General features: G+C 37.8%; 1 protein-coding gene across 1 annotated transcript in view; it reads right to left on the bottom strand.

Moving 5' to 3' along the window:
- Window positions 1-26,430, bottom strand: part of LOC127841216 (exportin-7-like) — a 69,410-nt gene that overhangs the window by 29,703 nt on the left and 13,277 nt on the right. Inside the window, exons 8-17 of the mRNA XM_052369879.1 lie at window positions 23,352-23,425; window positions 20,669-20,941; window positions 17,169-17,341; window positions 16,100-16,157; window positions 15,537-15,672; window positions 12,571-12,676; window positions 11,074-11,209; window positions 9,535-9,608; window positions 5,303-5,447; window positions 435-591 (exon numbers count right to left, since the gene is read on the bottom strand). Coding sequence (XP_052225839.1) covers window positions 435-591; window positions 5,303-5,447; window positions 9,535-9,608; window positions 11,074-11,209; window positions 12,571-12,676; window positions 15,537-15,672; window positions 16,100-16,157; window positions 17,169-17,341; window positions 20,669-20,941; window positions 23,352-23,425 — 1,332 coding nt within the window. The remainder of the gene's footprint in view (window positions 1-434; window positions 592-5,302; window positions 5,448-9,534; window positions 9,609-11,073; window positions 11,210-12,570; window positions 12,677-15,536; window positions 15,673-16,099; window positions 16,158-17,168; window positions 17,342-20,668; window positions 20,942-23,351; window positions 23,426-26,430) is intronic.

Here is a 26,430-nt window from a genome sequence, read left to right as displayed (position 1 = left end):
CGAAGTGTCCTCCCTGCTTAGCCTCTCATTATGTCATCTAAAAGGATGAACAACTTTGCCAATTCATCATTAAGAAATAGAACTGACAGTCCCATGAACATCGTGATATTACCGTATAATGATCATACACAAACTTACAGTTCTATTTGTGACAAACAGACATGTGAATGAACATCAATGTTGATTCCAGCAAATCCTCCTTTATTTCACATAATAAAGTATGAAACGACAACTTGGTGTCAGATCTTATATCCATTACAAATGCTTTGTTTTGGGGAAACTGCGTTTTATGCATGTGCATAAAGTGTAATCCCTGTTAGCCTGTGCCAACTTCACAGGCTTATCTGGGACAACACTTTAGGCACACACAAAAAGCCAGTTTTCCCAAAGTGCGGCCCATATTAATCACGCAAGAATCAAAAAGAAATTTCAACCTTCTAGGGGCATCATGAACTGCTCAAATCTCTCCTCATCTTCCCCCAGGTCCACCATGAGTAGGCGACCCAGAGCCGTGTAGAATGTCGTCCTACATCGCATGTCGGTGATGGGACTGGTTCCAGCATTGATCCCCAGAAATGGGAAATGATCGCTCTGAAAATAGGATTGTTTACAATTACAGCGGATATGTATCCTTTTAATATGCAACAATTACTCTCAATCTGTATCACTAGAAAATGCAACAACTATTGTTCATACTTGTGCCTTGAATATGCAGGATTATTTACAATTACCGTTAATATTCATCCCTTGCATTTGAAGGGTTACTTACAATGCTATTTAATACATATACCAAGAATATGCAGGACTATTTTCAATTCAGGTTAATATTAGGGATGTCAACAAATATCCGAATTTTGGTCCCGCATCGAATATTCGAATACTATTTTCCGAATCGAATATTCGAAAGAAAAAAAATCAAGTAATTTCAAAGACTTTGTATTCGTGAAATTTGCTTCAAACATTGTTAAAATAAGTTGTTCCTCGTGTCATAGTGTTTATTCCGGTAGGCGCGATAATGCGTCGCTTTGGTGACGATAGCATACCTGATATAAATCCCACTAATTGCATACCTTCAGGAATCTTAAATTGACCAAAGACAGTCACTTTGTGTCAAAATTATGATCAGTACAAATCGCGTCTGCAATTAAAACACCGACCTGCACTTGACCTAATGCATCCAATTACATTTAAAATGATCATAGATTAAATGAGTAAAGGAAAAGCCGACTTGGTGTAAAAAACAACAAATAAGAACGTATGCAAAAGATTTTTGATTGACGTAAATCGCGTTCTCCGATCGAAAATTGTTTTTTTTTTCACTAATTAAATTGAGTAAATGCGCATCGTATTGTTACAATCACATTGTCCAATCAAAAAGCTTTTAGAAAATAATTTACTCAACCTCTAATGAGTATTTGCGTTTCGTAAGTAAATGTCCAAACTTTAATTAATTACTCAATATTCCATCAGGTACTTTACTTAAAGAAATGTTTTTGGGATTTCACCCCCATTTAATTGAAAATATTATCACTGCTTCACAAAGAAAGTAAATCTCTGTCAAATCAAAATTCCACCTAAATCATTCGCTTCCGATAAGAAGTTGGCAACGTGTAACTTGTGTGGAGCTTATCTTATGTACATGGGCGGTACGTCCAATCTTCTCAATCATAAATATTATGTTTTTCGTTCTATTGTTGATGTACAATATTAAAAGTCTAAAAACAGTTTTTGTCATTCAATTTTAACAATAAACAAGAGGGCCATGGTGGCCCTGAATCGCTCACCTGACTAACCAAATACAATCCCAACCCAGATTTCATCAAGATAAACATTCTGACCAAATTTCATAAAGATTAGATGAAAACTGCGACCTCTATTGTCTACACAAGGTTTTTCTATTATTTGACCTAGTGACCTAGTTTTTGACCCCAGGTGACCCAAATACAGTCCCCACCCAGATTTCCTCAAGATAAACATTCTGATCGAATTTTATAAAGATTGGATGAAAACTGTCACCTCTATTGTCTATACAAGGTTTTTCTATTATTCGACCTAGTGACGTAGTTTTTGACCCCAGATGACCCAAATACAATCCCAACCCAGATTTCATCAAGATAAACATTCTGACCAAATTTCAAAAAGATTGGTTGAAAACTGTGACCTCTACTATCTACACAAACAAATTGTTGACGTTTTTTCTATTATTTTACCTATTGACCTAGTTTTTTACCTCAGATGACCCAAATACAATCCCAACCCAGATTTTATCAAGATAAACATTCTGACCAAATTTCATAACGATTGGATGAAAACTGCTATCTCTATTGTCTACACAAGGTTTTTCTATTATTTGACCTAGTTTTTGACCTAGTGACCTAGTTTTTGACCCCAGATGACCCAAATACAATCCCAACCAAGATTTCATCAAGATAAACATTCTGACCAAATTTCATTAAGATTGGATGAAAACTGCGTCCTCTGCTGTCTACACAAGGTTTTTCTATTATTTGACCTAGTTTTTGACCTAGTGACCTAGTTTTTGACCCCAGATGACCAAAATACAATCCCAACCCAGATTTCATCAAGATAAACATTCTGACCAAATTTCATAAAGGTTGGTTGAAAACTGCGACCTCTATTGTATACACAAGGTTTTTCTATTATTTGACCTAGTTTTTGACCTAGTGACCTAGTTTTTGACCCCAGATGACCCAAATACAATCCCAACCCAGATTTCATCAAGATAAATATTCTGGCCAAATTTCATAAAGATTGGATGAAAACTGTGACCTCTACTGTCTACAAAAACAAATTGTTGATGGTTTTTCTATTATTTGACCTATTGACTTAGTTTTTGACCTCAGATGACCCAAATACAATCCCAACCCAGATTTTATCAAGATAAACATTCTGACAAAATTTCATAAAGATTGGATGAAAACTGCGACCTCTATTGTCTACACAAGGTTTTTCTATTATTTGACCTAGTTTTTGACCAAGTGACCTAGTTTTTGACCCCAGATAACCCAAATACAATCCCAACTCAGATTTCATCAAGATAACAATTCTGACCATATTTCATAAAGATTGGATGAAAACTGTGACCTCTACTGTCTACACAAACAAAATGTTGACGGTTTTTCAATTATTTGACCTATTGACCTAGTTTTTGACCTCAGATGACCCAAATACAATCCTAACCCAGATTTTATCAAGATAAACATTCTGATCAAATTTCATAACAATTGGATGAAAACTGCGACCTCTATTGTCTACACAAGGTTTTTCTATTATTTGACCTAGTTTTTGACCTAGTGACCTAGTTTTTGACCCCAGATGACCCAAATACAATCCCAACCCAGATTTTATCAAGATAAACATTCTGACCAAATATCATAAAGATTGGATGAAAACTGTGTCCTCTACTGTCTACACAAGGTTTTTCTATTATTTGACCTAGTTTTTGACCTAGTGACCTAGTTTTTGACCCCAGATGACCCAAATACAATCCCAACCCAGATTTCATCAAGATAACAATTCTGACCAAATTTCATAAAGATTGGATGAAAACTGCGACCTCTATTGTCTACACAAGGTTTTTCTATTATTTGACCTATTATGTGACCTAGTTTTGACCTGGTGACCTAGTTTTTGACCCCAGATGACTCAAATACAATCCCAACCCAGATTTCATCAAGATAAACATTCTGACCAAATTTCATAAAGATTGGATGAAAACTGTGACCTCTACTGGCTACACAAACAAATTGTTGACGGACGCACACACATATGGACGCCGGACATCACACGGTCACATAAGCTCACCATGTCACTGCGTGACAGGTGAGCTAAAAATAATCAACAAAATCAACTTCGAATTAGCGACAGCAACGCTGTGTCAATATTTAGTCAATTCCGGTGAACTTCCGGTAAAAGCGAAAGTAGAATTCATGGAGTAATAGTACGGTAAACAAGCAAATTCGTTGAATTGATATACCCTGCCAATATGCTTCTGGACACACAAATTTTATATTTGACACAAAAAAGCATTTTTTCAAGATACAAAGGGCCATAAATCTGTTATTAACAAATGGTGTACAATGCCATTTGGTGCGCATCATCCTCTTATATATATACATATACTCATACCAAGTTTCAATGAAATCCGCCAAAGCACTTCCAAGATATGGCTCCAGACACAAAAGTGCCGAACGGACGGACGGACAACGCCAAAACAATATCCCTCCGCCATGGCGGGGGATAAAAAGTTGATTTTGTTGATTTTTTTTTTCCAACAGATAATGACCGAATATCCGAAAAGTCGTTCGAAAGGTTGACCGAATATTCGAATACCAAAATCTGTATTCGTTTCCATCCCTAGTTAATATGTATCCCTAGAATATGCAGCATTGTTTACAATCATACTAATCATAGGCAAATGCAGAAAATGTTCACTGGCATCACAAATATGCATTGCTTACCTCTCAACCAAGTTAATACCATGTTGATATCAAATTTCAATGGATTTAATCAATGTTCATCTTAAACTATAGATAGAGGTTGTTATAAGTCCTAATTGTAAACAAGAGATGTGTTTGTCAGAAACACATTGCCCCATATTGCGCCGCGTTGAAATATATCAAATTTCAATATATCATTTGGCAGGTTTAGAAATTATCTCCCTTTTAAAGCTGATTACTTCCCTTGAATTGTATGTTTTTACTTTTGACCTTGAAGGATGACCTTGACCTTTCACCACTCAAAATATGCAGCTCCATGAGATACACATGCATGCCAAATATCAAGTTGCTACGTTCAATATTGCAAAAGTTATGAAGAAGGTTAAAGTTTTGTGACACATATATTTGACCTTGAAGGATGACCTTGACCTTTCACCACTCAAAATGTGCAGCTCCATGAGATACACATGCATGCCAAATATCAAGATGCTATCTTCAATATTGAAAAAGTTATGGCCATTAAAGTTTTTGGACGGACGGACAGACTGACATACACACATACTGACTGACGGACAGTTCAACTGCTATATGCCACCCTACAGGGGGCATAAAAATCAGATGATAATGTGTATATGTTGCATTCCATCTAAATTTAAATTGACTTAAGATGCTACGTTCAATATTGCAAAAGTTATGACCAAGGTTAAAGTTTTGGTTAAAGTTTTGGGACACACACAAACACACACTCACACAGACACATACAATGACAGACAGGCCCAAAACAATATACCCCTGATCTTTCGATCCGGGGGCATAAAAACAAACACAAAACTACTTCTCACTGTGTGGCTATTGAGCATGAACTGCACAGCCTCCAGTTTCACGAGCTTCCTCACACTGCTATAGCCCACAGAGAGGTCGCTAAGCAACTGCAGCGTCTTGGTGATGATCTGCTCACTGCGGCCCCAGAACTTCAGGTTTGTGATACTGTAAGCAGGTCGACAACTTGTGTCTCTCTTAGTTGTATTGGCCATTAAGGGGCATGTGTGAGATTAATTAATCAATTTAAAACATAGGAAATCTTTCATAAACAAAAGCTGTATTTGTAAAACACAATGCCTCCTACTACACCATTCCAGAAAGAAAACCTCAGCCTTGATCTGAAATTCATGCGGGTAGACACAGACACCAACAAGAGCTGTCTCCATAGAATGACATGTGCCCCCGAAAAACGCTTTGATAGATGTTATGAGCATTTTTTGAAACCTAAACGCAGACCCTAAGTTCAAAGTCAAGGTCACAGGGGTTAAAATTTTTGTGGGTATGGAAAGGCCATATGCACATGCATACCAAATATGAAGGTTACATCTGAAGCGACATAGAAGTTATAAGCATTTTTCGAAACCTTTACGCAAAGTGTGACCAAAGGACAGACAGACGGACAGTGCGATCACTATATGCCCTTTTCAGGGGCATACAAATTAGGTAAGTATCAGAAAGTGTTTTGGACAAAATCTGGACCAAGGCCCCTTGCTTGGAAAAAAAATCAATGGACCGGAACAAAACTTAGTCTTGACCTGTGAGTCATGTAAGTAGACTCAAACACCCAAAATCAGGTGAATATCTGCAAGTGTTTAGAAAAAAGTATGGAAAACTGTTATTCTAGAGAAAAAAGTCCAAGACCCGTTAATTTGCCAAGCATCAATGGACCAGATCAAAACTCGATCTTAAAAACATGATCTTAAGTTACGTAGGAAGACTCACAAACCAAAAATAAGGTGAATATATGAAAGCATTTTAAAACAAGAGCTGTCACCATAGGATGACATATGCCCTCTATAAAGGCTTTGATAGAAGTAATAGCATTTTTCGAAACCTAAACGCAGATTTCGAAACCTAAACGCTGACCCTAAGTTCAAGGTCACAGGGGTGAAAATTTGTGTGCGTATGGAAAATCCTTGTCCATATACACATGCATTCCAAATATGAAGGTTATATCTCAAGGGACATAGAAGTTATGAGCATTTTTCGAAACCTTAATGCAAAGTGTGACGGACGGACAGACAGACAGATCACTATATGCCCTCCTTTAGGAGCATAATAACTTCAAAAGTGGAATGTCTGACAGACAGACTGCTTTATGCCATACCACTGTGGTCACAAAAAAAATCCTGTTATTATTTTTTATAACAGATATTCAGAAGTCAGATTTTAAAGTTCAAAGTCATCACTGAACAGCAAATAACTGCAACCACATTTAGGTTTATAAATATCAATATGTAGTCCACCCTATTGTACTGTGAATCATATTGAACTGTACAAAATATTGTATATGTACATGTGAATTTATGTCTCTATAACAATTTTCTGAAGTGTTTTTGAATATAAGAGGAAAACAATATCATATAAAACATCAAATGAGGAACAATACCATGTTCTTTGTATTTGTGTTTTATTCAAAAGTGAGAGGTCTGAAAACTTCTCTTCAAAAGTGAGAGGTCTGAAAACTTCTCTTCAAAAGTGAGAGGTTTGAAAACTTCTCTTCAAAAGTGAGAGGTTTGAAAACTTCTCTTCAAAAGTGAGAGGTCTGAAAACTTCTCTTCAAAAGTGAGAATAATTGCAAGAACTTAAAATGATCACAGAAAAATGTTCAGGTCCATTATAAATTGCACTTTATTTGTACAAATTAACAACACATTTAAGATGTTAACTGTCTATTGCAACTTCATATATTAAATCAATCTTTTGGAGCATTGACAAGTTTGACAATTCTATCAATTTATTTTTATGTCATTTTTATTTATAGACAATATTTGCGAATATTTTCTTCTAAAATGTAATTAACAGCTACCAAGGAGAGAAAACAAATTCAGACACTTTAAATATATACAAACAAAAGAATATTATTAAAAAACAAGATAGTGTTTTTCCCAGCCCATTTTAGCGTGGCGAAAAGCCACGCCGCCCTTCCCGATCGCCACTCTGCCCTTTTCAAAGGCAAATTTCGCCATGCGCCCGTCTTTTCAAAGGCTAAGTTCGCCACGCGCCCTTATCGATAACATCTTTATTGCCTTTACGATCTAACTTGGTCCGCAAAATCAGCTTCCTTGATTGTCTGTGACGCTCCGACTGTGCTTGATTTACTCGAGAGACGTCAACGTCTAATCGACTATATTAATTGAGCAGATTTTTTTTTTTTTTATCAGAGTTTATTTACAGGTCCTACCGGCCTCTTCACGAGGTCTTTGAGGTCCGACCTGAACAAATAAGCAGATTTAATCTATTACAGTGCTCGATTTATAAGTAGGTCTTACTGACTGCTCCAAAGCTGTGAATTAGTCATGCGTGAATAACCCCGTGTCAGTATCAATCGATAATGCCAGAGGCTATGTTATAGCAAGCGCACTTTTCGGTCGGCAATGTGTACTACACAATAAAATCGTTACTTCGGAGACTTTTGATGAAAAACTCGATGTTATTCTCGTGGCAATTGTGCATTGCATGCATTATTCAGTTATATCAAAACATATATTTTAACGCATAATTACATTCAAAAACACAAACAAATTTATTCTCTATCGTTTTCGTCTTTAAGATAAGTAGATCTAATTATTGAAATAATTACTGAGACGTATACTAATTTAACAAAATGCGAATCGCGTATACGATTTAACGTTGCTATGCGCACCTGTCGCTTACATCATTTGACATTTTAACAACATGGCGGAATATACAGAATAAAATTGTGACTCAGCAAAAATGGCAAATAACGTCGTAAACGATCGAATTAACGATTGAGGTTAAACATTAAGAATGAATTAATGAAATGTCTGTGATAATCAACAATGCATAAAAAGTTTTAGATAGCAACAACATTATTTATTTATTTGTAATCTACTCGGTGGATGTATGTCACGGAAACGAGTGTTTGCATATTGTTAGCGATCAATTTACTCGCAATGTTATTTTAAACATCTGGCAAGATTATTGTTAGAAAATGGGATAAGACAAACATGGTTTCATTTATATGTTAGTGGATCTGGGTATAATCAGATTCATATGCATATATTGCTTTATTATGTTTGTCGTGCTGTACAGTTTATTGAAACAGCATGGAACTTAATGTACATTTCAAGGTAAATATATAAACATAAATCATAGTAAGTTAAATACATCAATTACCATTAAATGTGCTTGTTTATATGTTATTTTTTCCACAACTGCTTCTGATGCGATTATATGTTTCCCCGTAATTCAGGTATTAAGGGAACGTTTTTGCCCTTTTTTGCCTAAACTGCGCGCTAAAATGCCCTTTTTGAAAGTTATGCGCCATGCCCCTTTGCCCTCCTGGGAAAAACACTACAAGATATGTGTTCGTTAGAAACAAAATGCCCCCTATTGCGCAGCTTTGAAGGAAATTTTTTTATATTTTTTTACCTTTGACCTTGAAGGATGACCTTGATCTTGAACTTCCACCACTCAAAATGTGCAGCTTCATGAGAACGCAGCTTTGAATTTTTTGTTGTTGTTGTTGTTGACCTTTGACATTGAAGGATGACCTTGACCTTGAACTTCCACCACTCAAAATGTGCAGCTTCATGAGAACGCCGCTTTGAAAGATTATTTTTTTTGGACCTTTGACCTTGAAGGATGACCTTGACATTGAACTTCCACCACTCAAAATAATCAGCTTCATGAGACACACATGCATGCCAAATATAAAGTTGCTATCTTCAATAGTGAAAAAGTTATGGCTAATGTTAAAGTTTTGGACGGATGGACAGACACCATTTATTAGACATTTGACCTTGAAGGATGACCTTGACCTTTCACCACTCAAAATGTGCAGCTCCGTGAGATGCACATGCATGCCAAATATCAAGTTGTTATCTTCAATATTGAAAAAGTTATGGCCATAAAAGTTTTCGGACGGACGGACAGACTGACATACACACATACCGACTGACGGACAGTTCAACTGCTATATGCCACCCTACCGGGGGCATAAAAATCAGATTATAATGTGTATATGTTGCATTCCATCTAAATTTAAATTGGCTCTGTCAATGCTTACATTTTGCCAATGAACACACTGAGGACCATGGACTCTTCACTGAGGCCCAGGACTTCTGACAGTCTGCGGTAAACCTGCAGAAAGATGTGTTTGAAACTAGAGTTTTTTTGTTTTTTTAAACATGTATGGCTTGTATGAGAAAACGGGGCTTGATGCATTAAGTGCTGTCCGAGATAAGCTAAACTGGATTTTCCCTAAGAAGAGACTTCTTTTAAAGGAAAAATATCATTAAAAAGTAAAGTGCCGTCCATGATTAGCCTATGCAGACTGCACAGGCTTATCTGGGACGAACTTTTATGCACATGTATAAAGCCTTTCCCACTAAGAAGCAAAGTGAAAATGGCTATGTGCAAACAGCATAAAACCAGAACAGCCTGCGAGTAACTCACAGTCTGTTCAGGTTTTATTCTGTTTGCTGCTCATTAGAATTTAAGGGTTGGCAATGAAGCCTTTAAAACTTGAATCTAGTATGAAAGGTCTTTAATTAAATGTACCTTTTTTAGGGACTACAAACACATCAAAATACATATCTAAGTGGGGAAGGGTTACACAGATAGAGGCTCATTTCCTTATCACATAAATAGTTTAAGTACGTAAGTACGTAAGTGAACAGTATACACTTATTATTACACCAAGCATCCATGAAATAAGTGTTTTATTACCTGATCAAATTTCCAACATAGAAATAACAGCAAACTAAATTTTTATTTACACACAACAGTTATCGATAAAATAAATTGTTTTGACTATTTAACTGTAAAATGACGTCATTTTTTGACGAAATGACGTCATAATTCCAGCGGGCAACAGTTCAAACTGTTTACCGGTCAACAGTTCAAACTGTTTACCGGTCAACAGTTCGATATTCACCGGTAACAGTTTAAAACATTGCAAATTTCTTTTTCTACGAGGAAATAGCAAAAATTAATTTATTATCATTTATATAAGACATCAGGTAATAATATTTATTATTGTAATAGCTAGATCTATCTTATTTTTGCATGTCAGCAGGCAATGCAATAAGAAACCTATAACAAGTTGTATAACCCTTGTTTTGTCATATTCCCAATCATAAAAGAAATATTTTTTTCCAAACCCTGTCCGAAAATTCCCAATTGATGGTTTGACTTTCACATAATTGGATATCGAGCTGTTCAAGTGTAGAAATATGCAGTTGTGATAATCACTTACATGATAAGTTGATGCTAAGGAGTATCAGCTTTATATAAGTTTTATCTATATTTATTCCAGAATTGAAAATCTTAAACCTTTTTCCAACTTCAATCAAAATTTTCCAGATAGAGTTCATATTCCCAAAATTGTTGGGAAAGGCTCTGAAGCATAAACATATTAAATTAATTGAAGTATTTTTGGATTCAAACAGGTACTTAAATTCGTTTATCTCATGCTTAAAAAATCATTATCCCTTTTTGGAACTTTTACACGATGTCCAAATTTTTCACAGATAATATTATCAAAAATGGATCAAAAAGACCTGTGCACATTTTAGGGTGACTGTCTTTACATTTTTCCACAAACCTTAGACGATTTTTGGACTTGGTCCCCCACATATATTTTCCTGAACTGCTCAAAGAAGCTGAGAATGGCGAGATCCAGTTTCTCACATCCGTTCTGTGTGAGCCGGGAGTCGGTCAGATTCATTAGCTGTAGTACCCTGCAAACGACAGCATGCTGGTGCAACATGTAGCTTCAAGTAATCATTGCTAATGGGTGATCAGAAATGCGGAAAAAAAGTAAACAAAAGCATGCTGGTGTAGCATGTACCTTCAAGAAATGATTGATAATGGGTGATCAGAAATGTGAAAAAAGTAAACCAAAGCATGCTGGTGTAACATGTACCTTCAAGAAATCATTGATAATGGGTGATCAGAAATGTGAAAAAAGTAAACCATTTTTAAGAACACCTTTTTGTCTCAGGTAATAAGTAGAAACCGTATGTCTCTTTGTTTATTTGTGCATAGGAATTTGTTCCTATTTTCCACAATATTTCAGATCCTTTCCACAATATTTCAGATCCTTTCCACAATATTTCAGATCCTGTCCACAATATTTCAGATCCTGTCCACAATATTTCAGATCCTGTCCACAATATTTCAGATCCTTTCCACAATATTTCAGATCCTTTCCACAATATTTCAGATCCTTTCAACAATATTTCAGATCCTTTCCACAATATTTCAGATCCTTTCCACAATATTTCAGATCCTGTCCACAATATTTCAGATCCTGTCCACAATATTTCAGATCCTTTCCACAATATTTCAGATCCTTTCCACAATATTTCAGATCCTTTCCACAATATTTCAGATCCTTTCCACAATATTTCAGATCCTTTCCACAATATTTCAGATCCTTTCCACAATATTTCAGATCCTGTCCACAATATTTCAGATCCTTTCCACAATATTTCAGATCCTTTCCACAATATTTAAGATCCTTTCCACAATATTTCAGATCCTTTACACACATGTATTAAGCCTCCTTTTCCCAGAGCAAGGCTAATATATTTAGCACAGGCTAATCAGGGATGACGCTTTCTGCTTTTATGGATTTTTTTTTTGTTTAAAGAAAAGTCTCTCCTAAACGAAAAATTAAGTTAAGGCAGGTGTTGTACCTGATTAGCTTGTGCACAGGCTAATCTGGGACGACACTTGACGCTCATGCATTACGTCAAGTTTTCCCAGAGCGAGACTCATATAAATGGTTCATTGCAACAGCTCCTTTGCTTAATAGGGTAAACCAGAGAATATTAACCCTTTACCCCCAAGATATGTATTTGTACGCATTTGTAGTCCAATAGAAAGTTGAATTTAATTAAAGACCTTTCTTACTAGATTCAAATTTTAAAGGCTTCATTTCCAACCCCTAACTACTGATGAGCAGCAAATAGCATAAAACCTAACAGACTGCGAGTTACTCGCAGGCTGTTCTGGTTTTATGCTGGTCGCAAACGCCATTTTTGCTTTGCTTCTTATGGGGAAAGGGTTTAAAAAGCAAGGGTCCCATGCCAGTTACCTGCACACAAGCTCCCCATCCATGGCGTCATGTTCGTCTGTAGTGGTGAAGGCTACACGGCCGCCAATCACGGACCCAATTATGTACACCAGCCATGTTAGCCGACCTGGGAGAAACAGAACATCAATAATCAGGTTCAGCATCAAGGAAAAATGTTTCAAATGAGGCATAATGTTGTCATGCACAGTATATTCTGTGAACTATACCATTTAGCGAGCAACCCTATTATTGCAAACAGCATGTCGTCTTTTTATCACAATTATTTGTACCAATGAATTAAAAAAATCCAATTATGCAGGATCAAATTATGGGCTGGACACAAACATTTCATTTCACTTTATCCATATACTAGTATAAACAAGTTTCAAGAGTTATCTGTGACCTTGACCTTTGGGCTGTCAACATGTTTTTTTAACAGGAGACCCCATCTTGAAATAATAATTTTGCACAGAATAAAAGACATTTAATATTTTGTTCATGCACAACAAAGTTATATGCCCGACGCAATAATGCCCACACATACTTAAACAATAAGACACAGGCAAGGTAATGACAATGTCCATCGGCCATTACCAAGCCATTGGCAGTAAAAGTGTTTGCCATGAAGACATTTGAGTAGCGTTCTAGGAAAACTGGGCTTTATGCATGTGCAATAAGTGTCCTCCCTGATAGGACTGTTCAGTCCGCACAGGCCATTCAGGGAGGTAACTATCCTTCAGAAGAGACTTCCATTTGATATATATATAAAACAAGATGTGTTTGTGAAACACAATGTCCCCCTATATGATGTTTGACCTTGAAGGATGACCTTGACCCCTATATGATGTTTGACCTTGAAGGATGACCTTGACCTCGACCCTTCACCACTCAAAATGTGCAGCTCCATGAGATACACATGCATTTCCAATATAAAATTGCTAGCTTCCATATTGCAGAAGTGACATTACATGAGCAATTTTGACCCATATATTTGACCTTGAAGGATGACCTTGACCTTGACCTTTCACCACTCAAAATGTGCAGCTCCATGAGATACACATGCATGCCAAATATCAAGTTGCTATCTTCAATATTGCAAAAGTTTTCATAAAATAAGCGATTTGGGCCACATCAGGGGTTCTGAAATATGCTGTCCGAGTTGTCCGAGTCGTCAATTTACCCTTCCGGGCAAGCAGTTTTTGAAAGCTGGCTTGTCCGGGGACAAGTAAAATTTCCGTTGTAAAATTTGTTTCGAGAACGAAACTTCAATATTTTTTTTGAAAATAAAAAACGAAGTTTATATAAATAGCTTATGATTAATCTGCGGACTAGCACACTTTTTTGACTGGAGGTATGTTATTTTCCGATAATAATTATTTAATGTGGTAAACCAGTCCACGAGTATATATAGCAACAGCCAATCACGCATAAGAAAACAATTTTAATCAGGGACCTATGTCCCTGATTTAATAGAGAAACCAGCACACATGTGTATAGCAACAGCCAATCACGCATAAGAATTTTAAGATAACACTTTTCGTACATTGCAAATTGCCGCATACATGTTCTAACGACCTGCATTCAATTTTTATATAATAAAACCACTTCAACGTCTAGCCATGTCGCTAATCAGACCAATGATAAAATCAGTTCGGCGTCGGAAAAGAAGAGAAAAGCCAAGTATGAATATGATAAACACACGACGTCAAGCGGAAACGAGAATTTTTTGAGTCTTGGCCAATTGATTTTCCTTGGCTTGAAACGTTGCTGATGTGTGTAAATGTAAACTTCGTAAGGAGTTTCCTTTATTAGCGGATAATTATATACTTATAATTAACGGAGATTATTTTATTTCAAGTGAATTGTCTAGTCATGTTGAGATTATTAAATATCCGAGATGGTAACATGTTAGTCAAACTTGTTGACGCTCTCAAATATTAAGCTACTTTTTATATTGGTAATATTTGGAGTTCCAAAGAATTTAGCCCACATAAAAAGTATCTCTAAATTCTTTGCGCGTCTTATAAATAAGACTAGTATCATGTGTGACTTAAACGTGATCTTATTATATGCATATCTTGCTTGTATTTTTTGTTCAATTTTCTAGTTAACTATGTTTATAATTTAAAATAGAAGTTAACAAAAGTGTATTCTTGTATTATTTGTTTAATTAGTAATGACCTTATCCTTTATCTATCTTAAAAGTACGGACAAGTACTTCTTTGGTACGGACAAGTGAATTTGTGGGTCCAACTTGTCCGTGGACAATTTGACTCTTAAAATATTTCAGAACCCCTGCACATATATTTGACCTCTGACCTTGAAGGATGACCTTGACCTTGACCTTTCACCACTCAAAATGTGCAGCTCCATGAGATACACATGCATGCCAAATATCAAGTTGCTATCTTCAATATTGCAAAAGTACTCATAAAATGAGCGATTTTGGCCACATATATTTGACATCTGACCTTGAAGGATGACCTTGACCTTGACCTTTCACCACTCAAAATGTGCAGCTCCATGAGATACACATGCATGCCAAATATCAAGTTGCTATCTTGAATATTGAAATACTGCAAAAGTGTACATTAAATTAGCGATTTTGACCCATATATTTGACCTTTGACCTTGAAAGATGACCTTGACCTTTCACCACTCAAAATGTGCAGCTCCATGAGATACATATGCATGCAAAATATCAAGTTGCTATCTTCAATATTGCAAAAGTTATTGCAAATGTTAAAGTTGGCACAAACCAACCAACCAACCAACCAACAGACCAACAGACCAACCAACAGACCAACAGACAGGGCAAAAACAATGTGTCCCCCACTACTATAGTGGGGGACATAAAAATACGATAAAAGCAGACATTGTTGTCCTTTACTAATCTGGGGCTTTATGCACTTTATCTACATGCGTTAAGCCAAGTTCTCCCAGAACAAGGCTAATTAATTAAATGTTAATCAAGATAGCCCACTAACCTTCTTGAACGGAGAGTTCGGCCCTGTTCCCCCCGCCAGTATTCACGAGCTCCTGGTACCGCTGGGCAGACTCATCAAACAGCCTCACAAGCAGCGCACACGTCTTGTCGTACTCACACCGACCAATCGTAGACAGCTGAGAAACACACGGATCAAGAGATAGAAAACACTGAAGAGTGGAGCTATGAGAAAGGTCTCATTTCAAATTTAATACAGACAATAACATAATTGACAATAACATGACTGATACAGACAACAAAATTAGAAAATTATAATTTTTAAGTCGCAATTAAAGTGCATTTCATAAGAGTCAACTTAAAGAGTTGAATAAGGAAATTAACTAAATTTGCAACTTATTTAACAAAATTAAAAGGGTGTGGGGTGAGAGGAGGAATAAAGGATTATTTGGGACTTAAAAATTTCTTGAATACTTTTTGAGGTTGGGGGTGTGGCCAAATTTCAGCACATATTTTAACCAGAACAAAACCACTAATTCAGGCAAAGGTACACTAAATTAATAATTATATTATCTTAAATCTTGTGGATTACATTTTCATGGTTACCTGTTCGAGCTGTTGTGAAATGAGACCATGGTCATCTAGAGGGTCTTCTAAACAATCCCTGAAAAACACATCAAGTAACATGTTGAACAGTCTCACAATTATCACAATAATACCGGTCTGCACTGATCTAGTGCTTTCCTAATGCTGTCTCAATTCATGGCTAATTTTTTTCTTCAAATAGATCCATTTAGATAACCTGCTTCTGTTATGTCAAACTTATGCTGTAAGTTATTTGTTAAACTTAAACGAAAAAAATCGTTAAAAGATTAGTGATTGAAATAAGAACAAGACCAAGGGTGCAGACATGTTGTTTTATATAGACTACCTTGGAAGAACTGCTTACTTCAAAACCTTCCTCCGCAGTAGTCATTGAAAAAAGAGTTTATCTTAGATTCAACTAAGAATATAATTAACATTTAGAAAGAAATACATCATCAAATAACTCATTTTTATGCAGTAAAACAGGATATTTTTTTTCTCAATTTTATAAACATGACAATGTGAGGGCATCTATAGGGCTCATATAGAGGTAAAACACAGAATGGAACCAACATTTGGGGCTAATCAGCCTGAAAACACACACACACACAAACACTGACAATTTGAGCCCCTTCCTAGGAAAATTGGGATTAATGTATGTTTGTAAAGTGTCCTCCCAGATTAGCCTGTGCCAATAACATATTAATCAGGGACAACACTTTCTGCTTTTATGGAATTATTCTTTAAAGGCAGTCCATTCTAAACAAAAATCCAGAACAGGTTACCCACATGCATAAAGACTAGTTTTCCCAGAGTTTGGCTAAATTTTATGTTACATTAAGGTAATAATTTTATCAAACATATAGAAGGAAATTAATCATTTTTAAGCAGTAAAATGGGATCTTTTTTCCTGAATTAATTTAACAGTACATTCTAAGGAAAATCTTACATGGAGTAAAAAGTGTGGAGCAAAAATGCATACAATTGGCGAAAAAACACACACTACCTGACTATTTACTACCAACGCTAGAGTAAGAGATTCCACAGCTTACCCAACAACCGCATGGACAGACTTGAGACCACAGCTTACCTAACAACCACATGGACAGACTCGAGTCTGGAGGTGATGTAGGCGGAGGTGACTTCGGGCGTGTAGGTCTCCAACATGTGGGGCTCTGTGGCCTTCACGTAGGGCACGGAGGCCACCATGCGCTGCCACAGGCTGAGCAGGTAGTGAACACTGTTGGGGGCAAACTGCCACATCTGAAACACCAGTGATTTCAATTGAAGAGGAATCCTGCTTTTTGATGCTAGCATTTTGAAATGTTTTCCTATTTGACTCCTGCAAAAAATCTGCCTTGCATCATTAGGAACCAAATGATAATAAGAGGCTAACTATAAAACATGTATTTGAGGCATAACGGATACCAAGGCTCGGCTGCGAAAGCTTGTCAGAATTTTTTTTTTTTTTTTTTTTTTAGAGGTCACAGTGACCTTGACCTTTGACCTAGTGACCCAAAATTGTGTGTGGCGTGTAGAACTCATTAAGGTGCATCTACATATGAAGTTTCAAAGTTGTAGGTGGAAACACTTTGATTTAAGAGCCAATGTTAAGGTTTTAGCACGACGCCTACGGCGGACGGCTGACGACACGACGAGCTGGCTATGACAATACCTCAGGTTTTCTCCGAAAACAGCCGAGCTAAAAATTAACGATTGGACAATGATAACTATGTTTTCATCTAAGGCATCTATTTATAAGCTAAGTCTTGCAAAAATGGATCTGATGTCTTATGCGGTGTAGCTCCAGCCAGCCTGCGAAAACATGCAGTCTGGCCAGGAGCTATTCTGTCCCTTAATGAGACCACAAAATATTGCATAACTTTATATCAGACCATGTAGCCAAAAAAAGCAACTTTCCAGGCTGGTTTTGAGATATCTTGGAGGTATATGGCATAATAACTATTTCCAGATGACAAAGCTTACATGATATTTGTAAATATACCACTGACTTCCACTGTGCAAAATTAGCGTGAAGTATTTACTAGTTCAAAAGAACTTTGCCTTCGTAGTGAAGTTTATGCCAATAAAGACAAATTTGTCGCCCAACTTTCCACATTGTTGATCATATTAAAGGTCTTAAATTTAATTTGATTTTCTAAACAACTACAAACACGTCAAAGTGTGTATCTGAGTGGTTTTAGGTTTATTTCAGGTCGCTGTGACATAATGGATATCGTGTTCACCTTAAGATCCCCACAGTGGGAGCGTTCTTTAGTTGTTCCCCATACACACTCAGTAAGAGTTTAACCCATAAAACAGACCCTAAGAGAGTTTAAATAAGCCTATGGCTTCTGATGCAATCAAGCTTAATAAATAGGTTTAAACTAAACTAAAGGGTTCATATAAAAGCATTTTCCAGGCCATTTTGGAAACATGCAATTTATGGATTTAGACTTTTTTGACGCATCTGTAGACTTGTGACAGTGAAATCAGCTGTAGACTAGTGACAGTGTATTCAACTGTAGACTAGTGACAGTAAACTCATCTGTAGACTAGTGACAGTGAACTCACCTTTAGACTAGTGACAGTGAACTCACCTGTAGACTAGTGACAGTGAACTCACATGTAGACTAGTGACAGTGAACTCAAATGTAGACTAGTGACAGTGAATTCACATGTAGAATAGTGACAGTGAATTCACACATAGAATAGTGACAGTGAACTCACCCGTAGACTTGTGACAGTGAGCTCACCTGAAGACTAGTGATAGTGAACCCACCTGTAGGCTTTTGACAGTGAACTTACCTGTAGACTAGTGACAGTGAAATCACCCTAAGACTAGTGCCAGTGCAGGGGTTTTTCTGCTATGTAAAAAAGGCCATAAAACAGACCTGATTCCAAAGCAAACAGACCAGATCCCAAACCGAATTTCTATAAAAAAAAATTACTTAATTTGATTATTAGACTCTATATCTAATTCTTTTTTTTTTTTTAAACAACCTACAAAACATATTGCCATAATTTATATGATTTTTATCCAAAATGGCCAGGAAAAGACCTGTTGTGTCAATAGTTGTTGATAAAACACCCCCAATTTGGTTGTTTTTGTCAATAAAAAAATCCCAAATTTGCCACTTTTACCGATTAACAAGGGACAAAATTGTCACAAAACCAGGTTTTCATTGTGAAAAAAAATCTGATAAAGGGAGAAAACTCAAACTGAACTTTTGAAATGAACAAACAAAATTAACCCCCTTTGTAAGTTTTTTTTTTTTTTTAATCTATTTTTAGTCGTGGCGACCTTGACATTGGAGATATTGACGTGATTCTTTCGTGCGACACACCGTCCCATGATGGTGAACAAATGTGCCAAATGATTTTAAAATCTCACAATGAATGACATAGTTATGGCCAGGACAAGCTCATTTATGGCCATTTTTGACCTTTGAACTCAAAGTGTGACCTTGACCTTGGAGATATCGATGTAATTATTTCGCGCGACACACCGTCCAATGATGGTGAACAAATGTGCCAAATGATTTTAAAATCTGACAATGAACGACATAGTTATGGCCCGTACAAGCTTGTTCCGCCCGCCCGCCAGCCAGCCAGCCCGCCCGCATTCGCCAATCTAATAACCAGTTTTTTCCTTCGGAAAACCTGGTTAAAAAATCCCAATTTGACCAGACTTCTTTTCCCAAAAGAGCTGGAAAAAACCCTGCACTGAACTCACCCCTAGACTAGTGACAGTGATCTCACCTGTAGACTAGTGACAGTGAATTCACCTGAAGACTAGTGACAGTGAACTTACCTGTAGACTAGTGACAGTTAATTCACATGTAAACTTGTGACAGTGAACTTACCTGTCAACTAGTGACAGTGAATTCACCTGAAGACAAGTGACAGTGAACATACTTGTCGACTAGTGACAGTGAATTCATCTGTAGACTAGTGACAGTGAACTCACCTGTAAACCAGTGACAGTTAATTAACCTGTAGACAAGAGACAGTGAATTCACCTGAAGTCTAGTGACAGTGTATTCACCTGTAGACTAGTGACTGTAAAATCACCTGAAGACTAGTGACAGTGACCTCACCTGAAGTCATGTGACAGTGAATTCACCTTTAGACTAGTGACAGTGAATTCACCTGTAAACTAGTGACAATAAATTCACCGGTAGACTAGTGACAGTGAATTCACCTGAAGACTAGTGACAGTAAACTCACATGTAGACTAGTGACAGTGAATTCACATGTAGACTAGTGACCGTGAAATCACCTGTAGACTAGTGACATTGAACTCACATGTAGACTAGTGACAGTGAATTCACATGTAGACTTGTCACAGTGAACTTACCTGTTGACTAGTGATAATAAACTCCCCTATATACTAGTGACAGTGAACTTACCTATAGACTGGTGACAGTGAACTCACATGTAGACAAGTGACAATCCACCTGAAAACTGGTGACAGTACACTTACATGTAGATAAGTAACAGTGAACTCAACTGTAGACTGGTGGCAGTGAACTCACCTATAGACTAGTGACAGTCCATCCACCTGTTAGCTAGTGACAGTGAACTTACCTGTAGACTAGTGACTGTGAACTCGGCCACCAGTTTGATCACCAGGGGATAGTCGTCCACTTTGACTAGCTCCCCCAGCTGATAGTTGGACTTGAGTCTAGCCAAGAGGCGACAGAACTCATGATAGTTACTGGGGTCTGATAGGCCCTGTGCCTGGGGGTTCTCCAGTATGACCTTCACCCCTGTCACGATGTGGTTGAGGAAGTTGGCACGCTCGGCATTGTTGAATAGAGATCTTCGCACTGAGGCGATCTGCACCAAGCAAGACAGGGCCTGCAGAAAACAGCAAGGTCATTGGTTGAGATACATTTAAACAAATATAGCTGCCAATACAAACTGTACCCATTAAGTTATGTTTTTGTTATTTTGTAGTGCTGAAAAGGGGTATTGATTAGAGTAATTGTTTTATGATGGAATTGCGTTACCAATTGTTCAAAACAAAACTTTATTCCATGTTTATTTCTTATATTCATAGATGCTATACGTGTATTGATGTTTAATTTTAAGGGGAATATACATTCATTAAAAAAAAAATCCATATGGATAAGATACCGAGTTGTTTTGTTTTTTAATAGATATATCCTAAAGTAATATGTGTGAAAACAACTTTTGAATAAACAAGAGCTGTGTTTGTCAGAAACACAATGCCCCCTATTGTGCCGATGTAAAGCCTTATATTAGACCTTAGACCTTGAAGGATGACCTTGACCTTGCAGCTCCTGGAGATACACATGCATGCCAAATATCAAGTTATCAAATATCAAGTTGCTATCTTCAATAATGCAAAAGTTATTGCAAAACTTTAACCAAGGTTAAAGTTTTGGGACACACACAATGAATAAATGAATGAATGAATGACAGACAGGCCAAAAACAATATGCCCGCGATCTTTGGATACGAGGGCATAAAAAGAAATTGAACAAAGAAATTCATCTTTTCAGGAAGCTAACATTTTAGCATAAATTCAACCTGGGGACAGGTCTGAGCCTCACTCTGGGAAAATGGGGCTTAATGCATTCACAGTGTTTTTCATTTAAAAGAGGTCTCATAGCGAAAATCCAGTTTTGGCGGATAGTGTCGCACCTGATCAGCCTATGTTAATTGCAAAGACTTATCACGAATGACATTTTCCGCTTTTTTTAATTTTCTGTTTCAAGGAAGTCTATAGCAAAAATCATATTTAGGCGGAAAGTGTCCTGGATGATGAACCTATGCAGACTGAACATGCTAATCTGGGAAGACACTTTAGGCACATGCATTAAGCCCCATTTTCCCTGAGCGAGTCTCACATGTTTGATATTCACAGATGTATCATACCATTGGAGTGAGGGAGGTGGGTAGACCAGTACATACCATTGGAGTGAGAGAGGTGGGCAGACCAGTACATACCATTGTAGTGAGAGAGGTGGGCAGACCAGTACATACCATTGGAGTGAGAGAGGTGGGCAGACCAGTACATACCATTGGAGTGAGGGAGGTGGGCAGACCGGTACATACCATTGGAGTGAGAGAGGTGGGTAGACCAGTACATACCATTGGAGTGAGAGAGGTGGGTAGACCAGTACATACCATTGGAGTGAGAGAGGTGGGCAGACCAGTACATACCATTGGAGTGAGGGAGGTGGGTAGACCAGTACATACCATTGGAGTGAGGGAGGTGGGTAGACCAGTACATACCATTGGAGTGAGAGAGGTGGGCAGACCAGTACATACCATTGGAGTGAGGGAGGTGGGCAGACCAGTACATACCATTGTAGTGAGAGAGGTGGGCAGACCAGTACATACCATTGGAGTGAGAGAGGTGGGCAGACCAGTACATACCATTGGAGTGAGGGAGGTGGGCAGACCGGTACATACCATTGGAGTGAGAGAGGTGGGTAGACCAGTACATACCATTGGAGTGAGAGAGGTGGGTAGACCAGTACATACCATTAGAGTGAGGGAGGTGGGTAGACCAGTACATACCATTGGAGTGAAAGAGGTGGGCAGACCAGTACATACCATTGGAGTGAGAGAGGTGGGCAGACCAGTACATACCATTGGAGTGAGAGAGGTGGGCAGACCAGTACATACCATTGGAGTGAGGGAGGTGGGCAGACCAGTACATACCATGGGAGTGAGAGGTGGGCAGACCAGTACATACCCTTGTAGTGAGAGAGGTGGGCAGACCAGTACATACCATTGTAGTGAGAGAGGTGGGCAGACCAGTACATACCATTGGAGTGAGAGAGGTGGGCAGACCAGTACATACCAATGTAGTGAGAGAGGTGGGCAGACCAGTACATACCATTGTAGTGAGAGAGGTGGGCAGACCAGTACATACCATTGGAGTGAGAGAGGTGGGCAGACCAGTACATACCATTGGAGTGAGAGAGGTGGGCAGACCAGTACGTACCATTGGAGTGAGAGAGGTGGGCAGACCAGTACATACCATTGGAGTGAGAGAGGTGGGCAGACCAGTACATACCATTGGAGTGTGGGAGGTGGGCAGACCAGTACATACCATTGGAGTGAGAGAGGTGGGCAGACCAGTACATACCATTGGAGTGAGAGAGGTGGGCAGACCAGTACATACCATTGGAGTGAGAGAGGTGGCCAGACCAGTACATACCATTGGAGTGAGGGAGGTGGGCAGACCAGTACATACCATTGGAGTGAGAGAGGTGGGCAGACCAGTACATACCATTGGAGTGAGGGAGGTGGGCAGACCAGTGTAGAGGTTGAAGAACAGCTGCAGTGTAGAGAAATCCAGGAACGCTGCAAACACAAGAAAGGATTTACATTTAAACCCTTTTTCACTCAGAAACAAACTTCCACGTGTTTGTAGTCATTTGATTTGCTTTAATGAGAATCAAACAGCAAAATACCTGATCAGACTAAGCAATACTCGCAGGCTTTCTGGTTGTTTGCTTGTTGAATATAGCAATTTACACTTGGCTTCTGAGCAGGGGCGGGTTAAGTTTATTAATTGAATGAACACTCCAATAAATAACAGGCCGAAGTTATACAGTTTTTTATTGCTGTTATGACCAAGAGATTAAAGCAACTTGGATAATTGCCTAAATATACGCCATATCATGCAAAAATGGGTCTAATGCCATATGCGGCCAGGGCATTCTGGCCAGGAGGTTCCCTGTCCACTGTTAAGTCGAACACAATTTCATGGACTCATAATTGGACAGGCTTGTCTGGAGCGACCCTGGCAGCATAGGTCATAAGACCCGTATTTGTATGACGCGCTTAAAGGGCTTAAATATGCACAGCACTGCTCAGAAGTCATTTACATCAGTCCAACACAATTCCTGTACCCAGTAAATTTAGGTATTCAACAGCATTTACAATTACAATACAAACAAGATTTCTTTGAGAAATACAATGCCCCCCAGTAAGCCAAATATGAATCATCACCTACAGGTGACCCCTATTGATTTCCATAAAAGACCATCTAAGTTCAAGCTCACATTCAGTCATTGACAAAATAACCAATACAACTGATAGCCCATACTTAAAAAAAACCTTTAAGAAGTGAATGAGTAGTGAATGTTGTGTCCAATTTGTTCAATGTATATATACTTATGCCAGTAGTAGTAGTAGTAGCAGTAGCAGTAGCAGCAGCAGTAGCAGCATTACAATACCAATACTTAAGAATGATCAAATGGGAAAAGGTAACCTAGCACTGGCAGTAAATATGGGGCTCATTTACAGGTCAGATTTGAAATCTCTGCTGTAAAATCTGATTTTGAATGAATTAAAGGGAGGCAAATCTGTAATAAAAAAAACAACATGCATAAACCGTAGTTGTTTCCCTTGTTTGAACCATGCTTAATCCTTATAATGCCTATTTCCAGTAACTGTGACCTTCACCTGTGACCTTTGACCTAGTGACCTCAAAATCAATAGGGGTCATCTGCGAGTCATGATCAATGTACTTATGAAGTTTCATGATCCTAGCCCCAAGCGTTCTTGAGTTATCATCCGGAAACCACCTGGTGGACGGACCGACAGACCTACCAACCGATCAACCGACATGAGCAAAGCAATATACCCCCTCTTCTTCGAAGGGGTGCATAATTAGTAACAAGAGGGCATGAAAGGCCCAAAGTCGCTCACCTGAGATTTAAAGGAACTGACCTGTTCGATGCAGCCCAAGATGTAAACTTTCATGAGAGTGAACAATAAATGTAACTTGAAGAGTTTTAACAAGTTTTTGCTATAGCCATATAAGGATAAATTCCCTGCTCCCTGGCGGCCACGTTTTTGTACAGGCTGGAACCATTTTCGTACATATCCAAGCTATAATAAGAACAAATGTTCTGACCAAGTTTCATCAGGGTTGGACTGAAAATGTGACTTTTAGAGTGTTAAAAAGTTTTTACCAAAGCCATAAGGAAAAATGTCCAACCCCTGGTGGCCATGTTTTTCAATTTTTGAACTTGTTCAAGATATCATTGGGACAAATCTTCTGACCAAGTTTCATGAAGACCAGACGATAAATGGGGCCTTTAGGGTGTTAACAAAGTTTTACTAAAGCCATATAAGGAAAAATGCCCCGCCCCATGTTTTTCAACCAACCAGAATTATTTTTTTTTAACTTCTCCATGATATAATTGGGACAAATCTTCTGACCAAGTTTCATGGAGACCAGACAATGTATGTGGCCTCTAGAGTGATAACAAGGTTTTACTAAAGCCATATAAGGAAAAAAAACAAGAGATGTGTTTATCAGAAACACAATGCCCCCTAATGCGCCGCTTTTTTTGCTTTTTTGTGACCTTTGACCTTGAAGGATGACCTTGACCTTTCACCACTTAAAATGTGCAGCTCCATGAGATACACATGCATGCCAAATATCATGTTGCTATCTTCAATATTGCAAAAATTATTCAATATTGCAAAACTTTAACCTAAAACTTTAACCTAGGTTAAAGTTTTGGGACAGAATGACAGACAGACAGAATGACAGACAGACAGACAGGCCAAAAACAATATACCCCCGATCATTCGATCCAGGGGCATAAAAAGCCCCGCCCCATGGTGGCCATGTTTTTCAACATATTGGAACCAATTTCGAACTCGTCCAAGCTTTAATTGGCACAAATGTTCTGACCAAATTTCATGAAGATAGAACAATATGGCATTTAGAGTGTAACAACACAAATGTTGACGCCGCACAACGCAAGCTGGACAAAAGGCAACGCAAGCTGGACAAAAGGCTATCACAACAGCTCATCATGAGCACATTGTTTGTCTTAGGTGAGCTAAAAACAGGAACTTAATTAAATTATCGTTTACTTTAAATCAAAATCACTTTCAGCATTTCCGAAAGAATTCTGGTGAAATGTATTTATAAATTAAGAAACAAATATCAACACACTTAAGGTGCAATAAATACAGTTCATGAAATGAATGTTGAGGTTTTATAGGAATTCATAAAGTTCTTTGTATGTATAATACATGTGCAAATGAAATTTGCAGGGAATTCTGCAGTAGAGTTCAATGTGCAAGTGAAACTTAAATAATGTTTTTTTTAAATGCATATATCATATTTTCCTATTAACTACAACCAATTTTAATAATTAAAACTGTATAATACGAAACAGTAAGTTACAGTATGCCTTATTGACCAATTTAAAAACAAAATTTAATTTATAAGGACTGGAGGTGGATCTTTCAAATATACAGAAGCTTTGTAATTTTTTAGTCCAGTCTACTAAAGCTGGTTTTCTTTTAATCTTGTTTCTTAGCCTAAAAGACCAATTCAA

The sequence above is a fragment of the Dreissena polymorpha genome, chromosome 8, assembly GCF_020536995.1.
Source record: "Dreissena polymorpha isolate Duluth1 chromosome 8, UMN_Dpol_1.0, whole genome shotgun sequence".
Taxonomy (NCBI): Eukaryota; Metazoa; Mollusca; class Bivalvia; order Myida; family Dreissenidae; genus Dreissena; species Dreissena polymorpha.
Note: the sequence above shows the minus strand (reverse complement) of the source record. Positions and strands in the feature narration are given on the sequence as shown.